We start from the raw sequence: 18554 nt of genomic DNA, 5'->3' as shown, positions 1-18554 counted from the left end.
GAGAAAAGAACCACCGCTCTCGCATCCGGAAATGCTCGTTCGTACCTTTCCCTCCAGATGCTGACCATTACTCTATCGTCCCGAACCCCACGATTCTCACATGCTCCAGCCACGTCATCCGAGTCTGCCTCACTTCTAAATTTTTAAAATACAATACTTAAATTCTAATAACCTGTAAGTACTAGCTGGCAGATAATTAATGTTATACCGGAATATCCGGAACAAGAACAGGATCTCCGAGCGGCATAAATATGTACAAAATATAGCCACAGCGACGATGTTGACTTCACCCTGACAGACCGTCAGCACTTATGGCTCGTGGCAGAAGAAGGCCGCTTGTATAGGCCACGGCGTTTAGTTGAACTGATTGCTGCGCAACAATCCGTGAGTATGACAGCTGGAGACTAGAGCCTGGGTGTGAACGCACCGCTACAATGTTAATGCATCATCGCCAGATCAGGAGATACCTTCCTCAGATTATGGGGGACCTAGGGCCGGGGAAAAGATTCGGGGGGCTACAGATTAGGAACGTTTGAGCAGGACTGGCAGGATTGATATGTCGCTAGTCGAGCAACAAGTGACTAAGAACTAATATGAGACGTTGGGAACGAGGGATGATGTGGCATGGACGTCCCTCTCGAACAGACATGCCAAGGGGGAGGGAGATAAATAACAAGCTCGGATAATTGTATTCGCCAGTGAAGAATACAGAACTTGGTAGCAAGATTAGACGTAGTTGACATCTAACCAGGCTCATGCGAAGATGAAAGCTGAGTAAGCCTCTCAAGCACGTCATGTCGACACGACCTGGACACATCGGGGACTGCGGGCATCACGACCTTCAATGGCAAGAGCAGGTTGCGCAAGTTGGGACTGTTAAGTATCGGGGGCGTCTAGATACAAACACACATGGCATGTGGTCCGCAAAAGAGAAAACCCGTTCTTCAATGGCGTCGCTGCATTCTGTCACGACGAAGCGGCGACCACAGAAAAACGAGAACTCGAGGATTTGTAGTTATTGCTGCCAGATCCTGGAGCATGAATACTGAGTGCATGTGGCTATATTCCCTGAGGGTTATCATGCTGCAGGGACGAATATGAGTGTTTCGGGAGTCTCGAATCGAGTAGCGGTGAACGAGAAGAGGAGACTCACATTTGCAGGCATCACCCGGTCCTGTTGTTAATGGTAGATATTGTCATGCTCCTGCTATGGACGGAAGGGGAGGTCATATAACGGAAAAACTGCTGCAAGATCACTATAGCCTGTTAAAAACTAGCCGGGTGGTGGTAGCATGCATGCATTGCAGGAAAAAGTGGTTGCGTGAACAAAGATTATAACAATTTTAAAAAAAAACCGGATCCAAAGACAAGATAGGTGTCAGATGCTGCAGTGTTAGTGCCCATCTGCATACGGGGGAGATGCACAGCAGAGAAAAAGAGCGAAATGGGTCCGCAATGGAAGGGTGCGTGGCGTTGCCCGCTTGGCGGTTAGCACAAGCATCACGAGCAGTAGGTATCGCAGACGGCGAGTGGGTGGCAGGCTGAGTCTGCGCCTGAGCCTGGGGTTGACCTCGCGATTGACCTTGCTGTGGCTGTGTTTTGGCGACGATATGGCATTGTGTCTGTGCTTGGCCTTGCGATTGTTGCTGTGTTGGTTGTATATTGTCACTGGCGGTGTTGAGGTGATGCACAGAAAAGAAAAAGTACGAGATGGGGACACAATCGGACAAGGCGTGAATGCGCAGGTCTTGCACGTAGTGTGGTAGTGCCTAGATTATGAGGTGTCCCGGAGGTTGAGGCGTCGGAGGGGCTGAGTTTTGTGATGATGGACGCCTTGGCTTGGCCGTGCGATTGAGCTTGCTGTTGCTTGTGCTCGTTTCGCCTTCTCACGTTCTGGCCGGCGAGCAAACAAACAAGTCTGGACGGAAATGATTAAACCATGGGCGACGCGAAACGCACAAGAAGAACGAAATATCTTTCTAATCTTGTACTGTGGGAACTTCGACAATATGAGGTCCCTGATGAGAGAAGAGGACCGCGTTGGGCGTTGCTGTAGTTCAATTGCTCCATCGGTATTGGAGCGAGAGTGGCGGAAGAGGCAAAAGCGAAAAGCGTTCAAGCAGAGGTGCACGAGGTATACTGCGAGGGTGTTGTGAAGGAGAACGAGGATGGGTACCGCGTGCTGCAGAAGATTGAAAGTACAGAGGTGGAGAACATGAAATGGTTCAGAATGTAGACGTCCACACCTGTGCACCATTTTGTACTCCATGAAAAAATCCTTGTGGTATTCGACGGACTTGAATAGGTGGACGTCGCGTAGCATTGCTCTAGAGCGACAATATTGAGGTGGTTAAAAGATTAAGGAATGCGTCACGTACGTTCATTAACGGCTTTGAGTTGGGACCTGCGAGTGGGATGTTAGTGAGTCCTTCACCGAAGGACCATGAGATTTACATTAGGAATAGGACGGGAGGAGGTCTTCAAGGCCAGATTTTTGAGGATGGTATGAACGTCCCATGTGTACGCATTATTATTGTTGCAACCAGTGACTAGTACCTTGCCATCTGGGGAATCGGGATAGGGCAGCTGCAGAGCGTAAAAACATCTTCATGCTGGAGGGGTGGTCCGACTGGGAGGTTGGTGTCGAGATTCCATAGACGCGCTGTTTGATCATAAGATGCACTTGCAAGGAGGCAGTTGTTTTGACTCTTGAGACAAGGAGATGGTGTAGACATCAAGTACTGGTGTGGCCTTCTGCTGCCAAGTGGCAGTGTCGAATATCCTAATCGGGCCCAATGATCCGGAAATAAGCTTCTGTCCGTCCGATGTCCAGGCCAAGCTGTAAACTGCTCGATCGTGTTTGAGTGTGTTGAGAAGCTCGCCCGTCTTCGTGTCCCGGATTTTTACAGCGTTATCCCAGTCTCCTGCTGTTGCAAGTTTTGATGAGTCAGGCGAGTACATCATTGCATGCACCCAGTGATGCCCGGTTTTGATTGAAAAGACATTTTTGCTGCTGTCCCATCCCATGGTCCACTCACTACTCGCTCACCATCTGTACTCCAGCACAATGTACACATAAATCCGGTATGTCCTGTCCAAATATTGGCAATGACCTTCCTCTTCTCGACGTCCCACAACCTCACCACATAATCGCCTCCTCCGCTTGCAATCGTCTTACCGCTTGGAGATAATGCAACCCTGACGAGAACAGGTATAAAATCAATGCGGTTGAATTGAAAAGACCTCAGAAACGACCGCCTTCCATTGCAGTGAGTAACCACACTACGCGCATTTCCTTGAATCAACATTTAATAGCTCTTCTAAGACTTTGTCGTATCAACTTCGCGCACAGTGCAGCTTATTAGACAATTAAATTTTTGTCGGTGGGTGGTTTCCTGGAACAGTCGCATTATATGCTGAAGCATAGTCATGCCAGATACCATGAAGCTTGTTCAAATCGTTTGCTTCACAATCCTTGCCGCTGCCAGTGCCAGTGCCAGTGCTGCTGCCAGGAACACTTATGCTGCCATGCCCAATTTTGCTGCCAGGAACACTTATGCTGCCAGGAACACTTATGCTGCCAGGAACACTTATGCTGCCAGGGACACTTATGTCATGGCAGCAGAATCTCCTGAATAAACCGTGCATGTGCTGGCGGGAAGGGCGGACTGATGAGGGTACACCTCACATCAGGGCATTCGTGACTTCAGAAATCAGAAGAGACACCGGGGGTCCCATAGATTAGAAAGTATTGTCCTACATAGAACACCATCCTCAATGGACACAAATTAGATTTCAAAAAAAATTCCCTGAGGTTAAATCGGTCATATTTGCTCTCAATACAAGTAAAATGTGTCCTGTATCGTTTTCCACAAAGATTGAATACTTAGCAAGATAAGATCCCTGGTGAAGCGCGAACAGGGGCGCAGCATTGACTCTTTTAACCCACATCCCTGACAACTTGAAGGTCTTGCTTGACGTTATTATCCCTGCGCTACGCTCAGACGGCCGTGCATTGACACGAAACCATGGTCCACATAGTGGGGCCTAATTGGTGTGGGTAGCGTGTGGGTAGCGTGTGGGTAGCATGTGGGTAGCGTGTGGGTAGCGTGTGGGTAGCGTTCATTCAACCTTTCAGAAGCGTCAGGCCATCAGGATTGTCATCACTACCTGAGATCCGCGAGAAAGTACTACCGCTCTCGCATCCAGAAACACTCGTCTGCACCTTTCCTTCCCCATTACTGTCATCCCGAACCCCACGAGTCTCGCACCGCACGCATGCACCATCCACGTCATCTGCCTGACTTCGATACAACACCTCGTTAAAATCCGATAACCTGTACTAGTTGGCAGATAAATAATGTTATACCGGAAGATTCAGAACGCGAACAGGATGTCTGGATGTATCTGAGCGGTATAAAATATACACAAAACATAACCACAGCGACGACGTTAACTTCACCTTGGCAGACCGTCAGCACTTATGGTTCGTGGTGGAAGAAGCCTGTGCATATAGTATATGCCGTTCATTTGAAATGACCACTACACAACAATCTGTGAGTATGACTACTGGAGACTAGAAACTGGGTGTGAGCACACCGTTGCCGAAAATGCAAATTGAAGGTAACGGATCATCGCCAGATTAGGAGACGTGTCTTCCTCAGATTATCGGGATCTAGGGTCGGGGAAACGACTCGGGGAGAAAGATTAGGAAGATGTGAGCAGGACTGGAATGATTTTTATTTGGCTGGTCGAGCGACAAATGACTAAGAACTTATGAGGCATTGGGAACAAGGATCGGAGTCTGGAGAGGAGAGCATGATGTGGCAGGATATCCTCTCGAGCAGACATGGGGATAAATAACAAGCCCAGATAATTGTATCTCGCCAGTGAAGAAATACAAAACCTGGTAGCAAGATTGCCAGATGCGATGCTGAAGTATGAGCACTGAAGAAAGTGCAGATGAAAAAAATGAGACTTGATCTGCACAGCCGTGACCAAGTGAGGTAAACACGAAGATACAGAATATAAGACGCGCATATAAAGGTCCTAATAACGACCTCCTTCTGTATAGACTCAACATTGAACGAAACATACTCCCTGTTTTTCATAAGTTGAGTAAGTGATGACATTCGTAGGCCAGCTTTTGAAAGTAAGAACTGAAGTTGTCCCGCACCCATTAGGTAAAGTCTCTGAGCAGCAATCATGTCTTCCCCAGGCTCATACGAAGCAAGAAAGATCAACTATAGGGCCTCATAAAGCCTTCATGGACATACCAGCACTGTCTATGGTGTCCTACGGCTGCCCGGGGACATCGGATCTCCATCTGTTCATGGGATGCACTTCAAGTCTGGGACTTGGAGAGCGACATGCAGGTTGGGGAGGCATGGAAAGACGAAGGAAGTGGAGGAGTGCGTGACATAGCATTGTCGCCTGAAGGCAAGAATGTGGCAAGCGGGAATTTTGATGGTGCACTGAGATTGTGGGACATCGACACGGGCGAGACCATCGTGAAATTGACGGGGCACACAAAGGAAGTGTTGTCTGTCCGCTGGAGTTCAGACGATATGTGACTTGTAAGCGGATCATTCGATGGGATATTCAGAGTGTGGAATGTCAAGAGCCAGCGTTGACACTGTCTTTGATCAACTTGGACTTAGAAAATGCTTGGTGGTCTCATTCGTGAGTGATAACCCCAAAGGCCAGTCATAAAGCGACCCGCCCGGGTGTACACCGCTCAGAGAGAGAAACGTGCAGTGGGATAGAGCAAAAGATGGAGGAAGGAAACGTGTTCCGTGAGATGAAGGTGTCTAGATAAGTTGCGTGTTTCTTAAGGCCCGGGAAGACCACCAAGTCGCACGCATTAATCATTGTGAAAGGCATCAGAGCCAGTTACCACTTGAGACTTTCGCAACCTACATGTATAGTGACGACCACGACACTGAACATTTGAAGCAGTGAGCACTGAGAAAAAACGGCGTCTGGCCTCGAAATGTATCTAAGGACCCGTTTGAACAGATCCTTGATCACGAGGTCGGGTATGACACAGACAATCTGTTTTGCGGTCGTGATGCTGTTCTCTGATTACCGGGGTTGTTGTAGAAACATCCATGTGTCTGCAACGTTGCGTGTGTGGGTACTCGAAACTTGATACAATGGAATGATGAAAGGTGGTCCCGTAAAAGTTCACGTGGTCAAAGCGAAACAGACGAATGAGCAACGATATGATTGAATGTTTTATTGCCTATCGTTGAGTGGGAAATGGAAAAAAGATCGACAGTTCGGTAATGGCAGTGACTTGGGCCATAGCTGTGAGATGAGAAGCGAGGAGAAGTAAATGTAATGGAATGATCCAGGGTACAGTACACAAATGCCATACAGAGGGGGCGTGATAGGAGACATTCAAGGCTGTAAGGCTGGCAGTTGCTCGCATTCAAGACTTCGAGTTCTTCGCTGCTAACTTCTCAGTAACACCATAATCTCATCTAGACTTCTAGCGCGGACGAGCTGGCGTTTGGCTTTACCAGGGTCGGAATCACTGCCGGCGTCAGTCATATAGCACACTGACAGCAGGAGACGTCACCTTTGAACGCATCCAACGAATACCTTTCCCGTACTCGACTCCTTCACGAAACGCAACCATGGCTTCCACATTGACGAAGGCAGCCACCACGGAATCGATTCTGAAACCGGTAACAACTTTGAAGTCTTGGAGAGTACATTCCATCCATATCCTACTTTCCAGACGGCCAGTGAATGACCAACAGGTCTTCAGACAAGACCGCTCAATAATGGAATACGAAGGCGGGAAATGAGATAGAGGAAACGCGGGATATATACGAGTAGGAGGTATTTGCGGTGGGGGGGATCAAGGGATGGTTGATAGGTAGAGATAAAGATCGTGGGAAAGTCTGCGAAGTTGAGACGGGGATTGTGAAAGCATTTGAAAGGTGTATCAAGTGCATTTTGAACTGGCAAGCGGGTCACAAAATGGTACAGCACAGGTATGAAACTTCGACACTGGCAAACTCGTGGCTGGTCTGTTGGGGGTATATTTGTTTGGTGGGCGCAGTTCGATTATCCACCGACTCGAAGAAGCTCCCAGTGAGGTTAAATATGGGGACATGCCTTGAGGTCTGTCACCGGGGATGCGGTAAGATGTATTGGTGTCCCGGAGGTCCAAGGAGACGTGGCATAGTGAGTCTGCGCGGGGATGGTGGCAGAATGAAGGATCTGTCGGTGGGTCTAGATCATCTGTTGCCTGGGGGTTGGAGTCAGAATTAGTAGAATAAACGGAAATACGCTGCCGCAGGGAGTCAGTGTAGAAAAGTGCAAGGGTAACGTCGAATCGAACTACCTAGCAGCAGACTTCAACTTGCGAAGAGCTCACGATATTCAAAGCCCGCCGCCTCCGACACGACGATACTGTAAGCTCGTTGCTTACCTGAGTTCCCATTATCAACATAAACACTGTCCGAGATAATCAAGCTTAAGCTTGAGCTTTGATTATCACCGCCTTTTGGCCTAATGATCTGGACGTAACTGTTAGGGGACGACAGTCTTAACTACTTACAGATACATTGGTTTGGACACCGACGACTGACGCGCGCCCAAGCTCCAGGCTATCATCTGATTGCGTCTCTGGCCCTAGAAAGAAAGGGAGTTCACCATTTTTGCCAACGTCTAGCAGCACCAATATAACTTTTCTGTTCGTCAAACTTTTTCCACTTTTGCCATCTATGTAAACAGATGCCATTTTGACAATGACCGGATCGCGATAAAGAAGGAAGCCTCAAGAAATGACCATAGAGATTCTAGTATGGGAGACCAGATGTGGGCGCGTATTCAAATCACTAATCATGTGTCTTTTGCTGATAAGCTGCCGCGCGCGACACCATTAATGCCACTTACCATGCATAGGCCTAAACTCGTGAGCCACACACGCATGATAAGATTTGAGTTTCTTTTCACTTGATGTGTCTGGGTTGTAATAAGAGACATGCTGAAGGTGCACGCGTGCATACTGGTTTAGCATCGGACTCACGGTACACTTTTATGTGCGCTTGACTGACAAAAAAACGAAACAGTGTCAACGATTTCAACGATGCTGGTCAAGATCATTGATATCGTTTCCTTTTTTGCACCTAATATATACCATGGCCGATCGAAGGCTTCGATTCTCAACAAATCTTATTTAATATCATCTACAACATCGAGGTAGGTATCCTACTGTTCCCACCGACTTCGTCTCACAACCTTCCTCCCTCCAGACTGGTCATCAAGCTCAGGCAAATTCGTCACAAACCATGTCTGATATTACAGCTTCAGACGCCCTTGTCGCTTTACGTCTCCCCTCTACAGACACGAATCAAAAGATCTGATGAAGACAGATGTCCACCCGTCTGCTATGCCAGGACAGATCCAAAAGCCCAGACCTTCCTGACACGTGGAAGCAACCGCCATGGCCCCTTGCTCGGCTTTCTTCTTCGTTACCCTTTGCTGGTTTACTCTTGGAAAGTCCAATCTTGAGGAACTGTGGCAGGATGTAATAGCAAAGAATAGGTGGGAGAAGCGTAACTTCAACGGCGCGGTAGTCGGGGTCGCTATAGCCGTGAGCATATCGATAATCTGTATTTTGTTTTGTATGGCTGATGCTACCGCTTTCTTAGCAAAATATAGTCTATGTAGCATCCATAGTGGTTAATCGAATGGACACTGGTGCTTCTAGCCCGTGCACCCTCTGGACCGATCTGTCGCTTCTGTGGTCTGGGCTGGGATTATTTTGGCTTTGCTTTTTCGTGCCTTTGTGGTTCCTGGAGGCCCGGTATCAATATGTACGACCAGCTTGTAGGCAATTTTATGGAGCTTTGAGTGTTGTTTTCGACTAAAATCCTTATCTCAGAACTGGAAACCATTACCGCCTGCCTTCATCATCTGTTACTTGGGTTTCCTTGCTATCCAACAATATGTTTTCCTCGCGTCTCTGTCGGTTTTTGTGTGCGGTAGGTGTACCTCTCACTTCGTGTTTTATGGTGCTGACCATTGGTATCTTGCTACGGTTCTTCATCGCTTTTCTGGGTGACAATTTCATTTCTTATCTTGTAGTGGCTGATACGATCGTCATCCTCTTCATTAGTGTTTTTCGGGATAATGCACAGAACGTCCTCACAGTAGTACCCTGCACGATTACAGTTAATTGTCGAGTCAATTGAATGTTGCGTTTTTGGTCGCTGGCACGAAAGTGGGCTTAAACTTGGACCCAAACCCAAGCATTCTGAGCGTCAATTTCTTATCAACGACCGTTTACCATCAACTCGAAGTCATGGAGGTATCAAGCTGGCTTGACAACTTCGCTCACTCATATGTTGCGTTTTCGAGTCAAATGATCATATTAAGCACGAGATATTCCTCTACTCGATTCAAGGTCTCCCATTGTTCAAGTGGTAGTGAAAATGACCCAACAGCGATCATAACGACCAACTCAGCAAATAGCTAAGAAATCGAGCCATGAGCAACTTCAATAGGAAGGCAGAAACACAACTCACTCTCGCGAGGTAACAAATCTCTGAATTAATCTTCACGTAGGAGGAAGGCATGCACTGTACTATGACAAAGCGAAAAGGGTGAGTCACGAAGTTGGATCCTGCCAGTGAATCTAAAGCAAACTTACATAATCATCGCACTTGAAATCATCACAGCAGGTCATGGTGGAGTTACAATAACCGTCAGGTTCAACACAATCATCATCCCTGCTGAAAACAGCTGATGTGGCACTGACGGACATAACTGCTGTCAGAGCAGCAATGACGGCGAAGAAGGAGAAACGCATTGGTTGTACGAGGTAATATGGGATCTGTTGTGTTTCAATAGCTCCCAGGTAGCAGGAAGACGACCTGCTTTTATATCTTACAAAAATTCTGGGGTAAACCATTCGTCGGCTAACAGCTTTGGATTAGATTTAATTGCGTGGCCTATGTAATTTTCGGATGCTGATGACAGGCTGTTCGCGTCCGATTAGGATGCATGCACGGCCACCGTGGAGTGTGACGAGGAGTATGTAGTCCAACTCGGAGCCTTGATCGGTTCTGACATGAGGTAACACTCAAGGAGTGATGTCAGTGCCCCGTTATGCACCCTTCCGAAGTACTTCGGCTGTCCAAAGTTCCCGAAAAACAGGGTGCGTGCAACGTGACATAGGAATGTAGTAAGGACAAGACCTCGAAAACCTCGTCAGTTGCAAATTACCCTCTGACTTACCCGAATAATAGGAACAGCGGCAAATATCTTGACCACCGGAACAGGACAATTTTCTAGCGCTCGCCAATGCGAACGTCAACAGCAACGACGAGGACTGAATCTATGACTCGGGTTGTTAGTTGCCCATCGCTTTGCTGGTCCCAGATACTCGCCATCCTCGAGAAGTATTTTGCAAGGGTAACAGGGCACTCATCACTCGTTGCCAGAGTGTTGCCTCGTGTTGGAACCGATCAAGGCTCCGAGTTGGAAGGGAGCACCACATACTCCTCGTCACACATGGCAACCATGTGTGCACCCTCATTGGACCCGAACAGCCTGTAATCAGAGCGTCCAAAAAATACGTAGGTCACGCAATTTAATTCTATCCCAAAGCCATTAGTTTTCATTAAACATTTCTCCTGTCAGTTACAGAGCCGACGAACGGTGTTCATGGTTGAGCTACAACTTGAAGATGCGAGAGTCCTAAGCGATCGCAATCGAATGCCAATGTTGACATGAACAGCTTTAACGTTCATATAGCTAAATGTCATTGGTGCGGCGTCATTTTGAAGGACATGAGCTTACTTTTCGAAAGCATACTCGCTCAGTTCACGACCAATTCCCGACTGCTTGAAGCCTTCGAAGGGCATCGATATTTCAGTCTTAATGATGCAGGATGGGATAACGGAAAAAAAACGAACCAATGCAGTGCCGGCTTTGAGAGCGTGTGCAACGCGGATCGCTCTGTCGATATCCTTCATGAACACCGATGAAACAAACCCATATAACGTATCATTAACCTGTTCAACCACCTCTAGATAGTTGTTAGGGATACGATGATTATGCAACAACTGTCTCACCATCTTCGGCATGAATGATTGAAAAGTTGGCGATCCTTTTTCACCCGATGCATATCAAGGGCCACAGGTGTCCAAGACTCAATTTGAGGTTCGTTTATCCAATTTTATTATAACGCATACTTTGACACCCGTGAAACTCATCATGGGACACATAACCTCTAGCAAGGACGATGGTGCTACGGGGCACCTTGGCGGCAAGCAGATTGGCCAAGAGGGATACTTTATCGAGCCAATAATTTTCACGGAGTGCCAGCCCGACATGAAAATCGACAGGGAAGAAATATCTGGCCCTGTCTCTGCAGCGTCATGAACTTGAACCTTGATTGCACGTGGGTGAGGTCTAACAGCGCCGCAGAGGTGCCCAGACAACGGTGACGTTCAGTGTGAGGGAAGGTGAATATCACGAACGGGTGGAAAGGGACAACTACGAAATGTCAGTTGATGTGTATGAATGAGGAGCAAATCACTCACCAAAAGGCTCATCTGACGACGTTCGAAGTTTCCTTATGACTTCTCCACTGCCTGGCATTCGTTGAACCTCATAGGACATGCGGGCTTTCGCCCAAATACCCAACAAATAGTTTATCCCTTCGGTCACTAGCAGTTTCTTTGTAGCACCTCACGCCATCACAAAACAATAACAATTTGTCCTTCTTGTCTTCACTGATTGCCGTCAGTTTAGTGGCCACAGGTCTTCGAAGCGCATAGACCACGGCGTGCAAGAGTTGGGCTGCAACAATGTGCTTACTAAGGAGCTCAGTCTTGTTCGATGTTCGCCACTTCGCTACATCGAAGTCTCAGTGACACATGTGGAAATATTAGGTTCATCGGAAAGTCGAAAACAGAAACGACGAACATCGAAGACGCTACTGTGAATGTACCTAGTAACTAGAGAGTACATATTAACTAGTTAACCTCTGCAGACTATTCAGTCAGACAACAAAAAAATTCAGGCTGGGTACTAGGTATAGAAATTGACAAGGAATCAAAGAATCAAACGATACACTGGATGTTGCGGCAATAAAATCATCGTTACATGGAGCTAGAAGTCCTGATGTTAGCAACTGCGAAGACGGATGGTAAAGACTAAGAACTCACGTATCTCGGCAACTCGACCAGTGTGTCCCATGTACCATGCGCCTCAAATCAAGCTCAGCACCTCCTCTCGGGATCACCAATGCAGTGCCAGGAGTATAAAAATAGATAACGGGAAGCGGGAGGTACCCAGAAAAGGAGCCGATGGTTGGGTCCCATGATCCATCCGTCAGCCTGCAGGAAGAAAGGGGTTGAATTACAATTATGATGAGAGGGTTCGAGCAAGTCAGCGGGGTTGGGGAGGGCATGTTCCAGGCTAGACGAGAAGGAAATGAAGTGATCGTTACAAACATTGGTTGGCGTGGTATAGCTTTCTTGGGTGGGAGGTGCGGTGCTTCGATGCAGCGAGAATGGGGAGAAATCTGGCTCTCTGGACATAGGGGATGACTGCACTTTCACTACATTCCACAGGCGCACAGTCATATCACCCGAACCAGACGCGATGCGAGTACCATCCCGTGAGAATGAGACTGACCAAACCGCATTAGTATGCCCCTTCAAGGGCTCACCCAATGGCTCTCTCGTCCCTGCATCCCACAGCCACACAGTGTCATCCAAACAACCAGACGCGATGCGAGTACCATCCGGTGAGAACGAGACTGACGAAAACGAACCAGTGTGCCCGTCCAAGGGCTCACCCACTGGCTGTCCCGTCCCTGCATCCCACAGCCTCACAGTGCAATCATCTGAACCAGACGCGATGCGAGTACCATCCGGTGAGAACGAGACTGACAAAATACCTCCAGTGTGCCCCTCCAAGGGCTCACCCAATGGCTGTCCCGTCCATGCATCCCACAGCCGCACAGTGTTATCCCAAGATCCAGACGCGATGCGAGTACCATCCGGTGAGAACGAGACTGATGTAACTGGATCAGTGTGCCCCTTCAAGGGCTCACCCAATGGCTGTCCCGTCCCTGCATCCCACAGCCGCACAGTGTCATCTCTCGAACCAGACGCAATGCGAGTACCATCCGGTGAGAATGAGACTGACTCAACCGAACTAGTGTGCCCCTCCAAGGGCTCACCCAATGGCTGTCCTGTCCATGCATCCCACAGCCGCACAGTGTTATCGTCCGAACCAGACACGATGCGAGTACCATCCGGTGACAATGAGACTGACGAAACCGACATAGTGTGCCCCTCCAAGGGCTCACCCAATGGCTGTCCCGTCCATGCATCCCACAGCCGCACAGTCTTATCCCAAGAACCAGACGCGATGCGAGTACCATCCGGTGAGAACGAGACTGATGAAACCGAACTAGTGTGCACCTTCAAGGGCTCACCCAATGGCTGTCCCATCCCTGCATCCCACAGCCGCACAGTCTTATCCCAAGAACCAGACGCGATGCGAGTACCATCCGGTGAGAATGAGACTGATGTAACTGGATCAGTGTGCCCCTTCAAGGGCTCACCCAATGGCTGTCCTGTCCATGCATCCCACAGCCGTACAGTGTTATCGTCCGAACCAGACGCGATGCGAGTACCATCCGGTGAGAACGCAACTGATAGAACTTTATCAAAACTATTGTGCCCACTGATTATGGTCTGAACAACCGCCCAGTTCAAATCACGGCCTAATGCTAGACAAAGATTATTCGGAAACCTTGCCGTGAATTTGGTAGCCATGGTGGAGTTGACGGGCGAGAATGGGAGCGCTGATAAATACAGATGTGGCGTGCTGTGCAAGATCATACCACCAAACACTAGGATGAACCTTTGTACATCCATCGTGGTGGTCCACAAATCTTCGTATCCAGAATGGCCCTGTATTTATTTATGAGCTGTTCGGCCAATACTGCCTCGTAGGCATGTACCCACCTTCAGCCACTTGGAAACGAGTGGAAGCACAATAATTGCACCTCTGATCGCATTGAGAAGTCCGAGTGCTTCGATCCAGAAGAGCAGTCGTTCATCGTCAAAGAATGATCTGATCGCCGTTGCGAGCTCATCGTCAAAGTCCTTTGTTTGAACGTGAGTAGCCCAAAATCGACAGGAATAGGAAAGATGTGGGGGAATGGATGTTTTGATTCGTTGAGGCAGTCCTGTATCTTCGCGATTAGGGAGGTACGATGACTTTAAATCGCATATATTGAAGCGAAGGCCATGTTCCATTACTCGAAGTGATGCCAACGCTAAGTCGTGGTGTTGCGCCTTCGTCACCTCGACGAAAAAGTCTTCGCTGGATGGTTCGTCTGTGAGGAACTCTTGGAAGGATGCGTGAAGGGGTTTGACGGGGATATGCGAGTCCCTTGTGCCGCTAAGGAGGGATCCCATATGCCGTATAATGTCCACACTGTGATGCTTGTTGTGATTTGGAAAATAGTCCCGCATGGCGGTGAGAGACTCAAATGGGAGGGGTTCGGCCGTACTGAGCATTTGTCCCATGACGGAACGAAACCCCGCCAGTGCTTTCTGGTACTCTGAGTCATTGTCATACTGATCTCGTGGCCAGATATCTGCCAAAATAAGCCGATACATTTTATACAACTCGTTTGTCAATTTCCCAGGATCGCGGTTCATGACATTTTCAAAGCGAGACCTTGGGTTTATGCCGGGAGGGCATCCTTTAATATATTCGCATGCAAGATGTGCCCACTCGAAAAGTCCATCGGCTTCCATAGCGAGGTTTCCAAACTCTTTGTCACCAAAATGCGACAGCCCTTCTAGTTTGTCACATATAAAAGTGCAGATGTCGCGCTTCGCCACTGCTGTTGGAATCTCGTCCATGGATAACTGTAGAATATGTTGAGCACTGTGAAATGCACCTTCGATATCGTGAAGTGGACGAGAGGTAACGAGAATCCGAAAGTTGGATGGGAGCTCTGTGATTTTGGGAAGACCTTTTTTCTGAAGTTTACCGGCAAGTATGTGGAGAAGGTCCCGCTGTGTCTCTACTCCGCCGCTCTCGTCCAGCGCTTCGATTACGATCAAGACAAGTCCCACACTTGACCCAGAGGATTTCTTCAGTGGTTCCATCAGAAGCTTCTCCCACTGCTGGAAAATATCCGTCGAGTTCTTCAGTGCAGCAGAATCTTTGACCGCATCCGCCAATGCTCGTCTCATCTCCGGATCATGATCAGCTAGGTCACGAGCGATGGTGGAGAAAACTTTTTCATGGCGTTTCTCGGTCTTGTCGAAGCAGAAACATGAACCGAGCATCCCCTTATCACTGAACCGCTTTGCAATCGTATGAGCGATGGCCGATTTGCCCGTGCCTGCAGGGCCAGATAGCCACAGCACACGTTCAGCAGCATCTCCACTGCCGTTGATCCAATCTGTAATCTGGGAGAGAATCTCCTTGCACGTCTCTGCTAGGCACTGTTTCGTGGTCTTTAGTCCAGCGTCCTTTGCATAAGCGATGTCCAAGAGATCCAGGGTATCGCCTGAAACGGTGTGAGGGAATGTAAAGACAGAAGGGTTTCAGAATCCTTACCTGTACGATCGATGAAGACGGCCACGTCCCAATCAACTTGGTCCCGAAATTGTTGCATAAAGAGGTCCAAAGTGTCGCTGTACTGTTTAATGATGTTATCGGTCTCTGAAAGAACGTTTTTCCCAAGTCTCTTCCCTACGATAATAGTATAGAATTGATACTCGATGTACGATAACTTGGTGACTGTGACTCACAAAAGCTCTTCGTCTCCGAGTAGTTCTTGATGAAACGGGCACACTCAAGAGTCTGCTGAATGCTCTTTCCAACGATATCGTGCATCGATTCAAATTTTCCAAGGCTGTCATCTTGAGTCATGAAGTGGTAAATTCCAGCCAATTTCTGGAGAAGATTGTTGATCGATTTGTCGCGTTCTGCCTGAGCGATTATAATCTACATGGAATTACGACTTCTGAGTAGGAAACTGGACTCTGGAGAAGCCGGACGTACACTGGATGCAGCAGACAGTACACCCAGCGCTATCTTTGCGTACGGATGTACCTATACAACTTGATTAGTTCGTTTCCAATCAACAAGAATGGCCCATACATCCGCGATCTTCTCAAGGAAAGCATTTATAATCTTTATAGGTTGGAGATACGTCGTTGCAAAATTATCCGCGGCAGCGAGACCTGCTGGGGCATTGTTGGCGGCGGATGTCATAGAAGTCGCATGTCCCCCGAGCAGTCTCATGTTTTCCGTACCATCACAGGCACCCTGAAGTTCAGCATCAACTAATAGGGGATTAGGCCCTTCCTCCTCGCCAGAAGGAGCAGCCTGAACCGTAAGACCGCTGAAATTAGAGAAGAAAATCAAAATATTTGACGAAAATACCTGAGGAGCAGGCTCTCCAGACAGCCCTTGGTTCATGGAGTCGCTGGGAATCTCAGATGTGGTGGGATGCTTGTTGTCGTCGGAAGGATTAAGATGCAGCATGTCCTGGGCGCCTCTAAGAAAACCGAAGGACTAGGATAGCAAGTTCAAGCACTTACCTCGACTTTCTGACTCGATGAAGCCCCTTCGGCTTCAACGTTTTGGACCGCAGTGGTGCTGTTGCTTGTTCGCTTGAAGCGTTTCTGCACAATCTTAGCCATATTCAGGACAGTCAGCATTCACGTCCACGCACAGGAAGTTTTTTGGTTAACGCATTCTTCAATTTCCGCAGGGACTGACGGATTCCTCTACGAGGTTGGTTCTAGATGGAAAATGTATAAGGGCAGCGATGGATCTCAGACATCAGCAAACTACCGGTTTTGGATACAAGATTCCCACAGCGACACAACTAGCACAGCCCCACAGTGGTACAGCGCACAGAGCGCACAGAGTGACAGTGCGGCACAGTCTCGCACAGTGCACAGGGTCAGGCGATAAAATGTGATGTAAATTATAGATTAATATCAATATCTTGCTGGTCTTCATCAAAACACAAGATCTCGGAGAATGCATTTCACAGCGTGACAACTTATATTCATTTAATAAAGTACTTCAACAGATAGCTAAAATATAAAATGTGCAATGCGTATATGTATTGACAATCATGTACACAGTACAAGGCTATGGTCACAATGCAACATCCAACAGACAGATATTCTAATCAGCTGTACTCATCAGCGACTGCATACCGATTTTAAGAACGAATTCGCTTACATGACTTGATGGTGGATTTTGGACGAGGAGACCAAAGTGACCGCTCTGAGCAGACAAACCCGCACCTCACCACGAGAGCGCGTGTGCGCCCTACATTAGCTTCCGCATCTCCAAAATTTCTCTTTGCCCTCTTCGCTCGAAGTCGTAGGTGGTGTTTGCGCATGCGAAATTGATGAAGAAGCCGCTCAGCAAGGTCCTTCTCGAGACGTCGAACTTCGAGATCAGCTCGTGCCATCTCGAGCAGGTAAGATGCTTCCTCTGAAGTCTCCGGCATTGAGTCCATGTAAGCGTCAAATGGTTCATTTGGGTAGCGGCGTATGTACTGTAGATAAAACTGATTCAAGGCAAGTGTTAGAATCCAGCCCATAACTCACCATATTATACACTTCCGAGGAGTCAGATGTATCATCTGAGATGTCGGAAGGAGTTACAGAATCTGAGATTTGTTGGCCTCGACATAGCGAATACGGGGATTGAGATGATTGAGATGGTGAGGCATAGCTTGAACGACACTTCGACATTGTAGTTACAGTTTGCGTCGTCCCGGAAATTGCCGGGACAATATTGAATCCAAATGAGTTCAATGACTTACTTCACACCTTCGATATGCGCTGCCCCTCCTGCAGCAAGCGTTTTAAGAATGAGGGACGCTTTCTGCAACACCTGAATCAGCCTTCTTCTCACTGTTACAAGTGGGATGGTAACCTAGTTCGCATCTTAAGACCAGCACAAGCTCCAAGTCCTCAATTTCCTCTCCACAACGACACGGACCCGACCTTTGACCCGGAGTATATGGACCATGGAGTTGATGCCGACACTGGAGCAGAGTATGGGTCTTCAGGCTCGCAGGCAGATTACGGTGAAGAAGTGGAGTTTTATGACGGTGCAGGCAAGACGTGGGGTGTTGGGAAGACTTTCATGGACCAATTCAACGAGGATGAATATGCTGCAGAGAGGGAGCAAAACCAATACTTTCCTTTCGCTAGCAAACCGGACTGGGAGATGGCATCGTATATTCTTCGGTCCGATCTTAGCATGGCCGAAATCGACGAGTACCTCAATCTTGAATTTGTGAGTTCATCTATCCTCTAAATTTCTTCGTCTAAACTTATGTTCAGACCAAAACACTCCCGTTGTCATTTCGCTCTTCGCGAGAACTCCGAGGACGTGTTGAATTGCTCCCAGCTCCCCCTCAATGGAAGTATCAAAAAATCACTACCGAGTTTCCAACGACAAAAACCCTTCAAATATTTTATCGGGACGCAATCGAGTGCTTGCAGTCACTT

General features: G+C 48.1%; 5 protein-coding genes across 5 annotated transcripts; 3 read left to right on the top strand and 2 right to left on the bottom strand.

Moving 5' to 3' along the window:
• Positions 1–1774: 1774 nt before the first annotated feature.
• On the bottom strand, positions 1775–2323 carry DFJ58DRAFT_734765 (uncharacterized protein; the record flags this gene model as incomplete). Its single annotated transcript, XM_041386541.1, has 2 exons — positions 1775–2182; positions 2255–2323. The coding sequence occupies 2 exons, from the start codon at positions 2321–2323 to the stop codon at positions 1775–1777; spliced, it is 477 nt and encodes a 158-aa protein (XP_041237227.1).
• A 6138-nt stretch (positions 2324–8461) lies between these two features.
• DFJ58DRAFT_846798 (uncharacterized protein) lies at positions 8462–8871 on the top strand (the record flags this gene model as incomplete). Its single annotated transcript, XM_041393361.1, has 2 exons — positions 8462–8611; positions 8698–8871. The coding sequence occupies 2 exons, from the start codon at positions 8462–8464 to the stop codon at positions 8869–8871; spliced, it is 324 nt and encodes a 107-aa protein (XP_041237226.1).
• A 1787-nt stretch (positions 8872–10658) lies between these two features.
• Positions 10659–11099, bottom strand: DFJ58DRAFT_669399 (Aldehyde/histidinol dehydrogenase; the record flags this gene model as incomplete). Its single annotated transcript, XM_041382782.1, has 2 exons — positions 10659–10776; positions 10822–11099. 2 exons carry the CDS (start codon positions 11097–11099, stop codon positions 10659–10661), a joined length of 396 nt encoding a protein of 131 aa, XP_041237225.1.
• A 19-nt stretch (positions 11100–11118) lies between these two features.
• DFJ58DRAFT_610945 (uncharacterized protein) lies at positions 11119–11391 on the top strand (the record flags this gene model as incomplete). The annotated part of the gene is made up of 1 exon (XM_041380881.1): positions 11119–11391. A coding segment is annotated over one exon (273 nt), but the record flags the coding sequence as incomplete, so codon positions are not given.
• Positions 11392–18153: 6762 nt separating this feature from the next.
• Positions 18154–18554, top strand: DFJ58DRAFT_614575 (uncharacterized protein; the record flags this gene model as incomplete). Its single annotated transcript, XM_041380945.1, has 2 exons — positions 18154–18339; positions 18387–18554. Coding segments are annotated over 2 exons (354 nt in total), but the record flags the coding sequence as incomplete, so codon positions are not given.

Source organism: Suillus subalutaceus (genome assembly GCF_016647625.1).
Source record: "Suillus subalutaceus strain FC151 chromosome Unknown DFJ58scaffold_187, whole genome shotgun sequence".
Taxonomy (NCBI): Eukaryota; Fungi; Basidiomycota; class Agaricomycetes; order Boletales; family Suillaceae; genus Suillus; species Suillus subalutaceus.
Note: the sequence above shows the minus strand (reverse complement) of the source record. Positions and strands in the feature narration are given on the sequence as shown.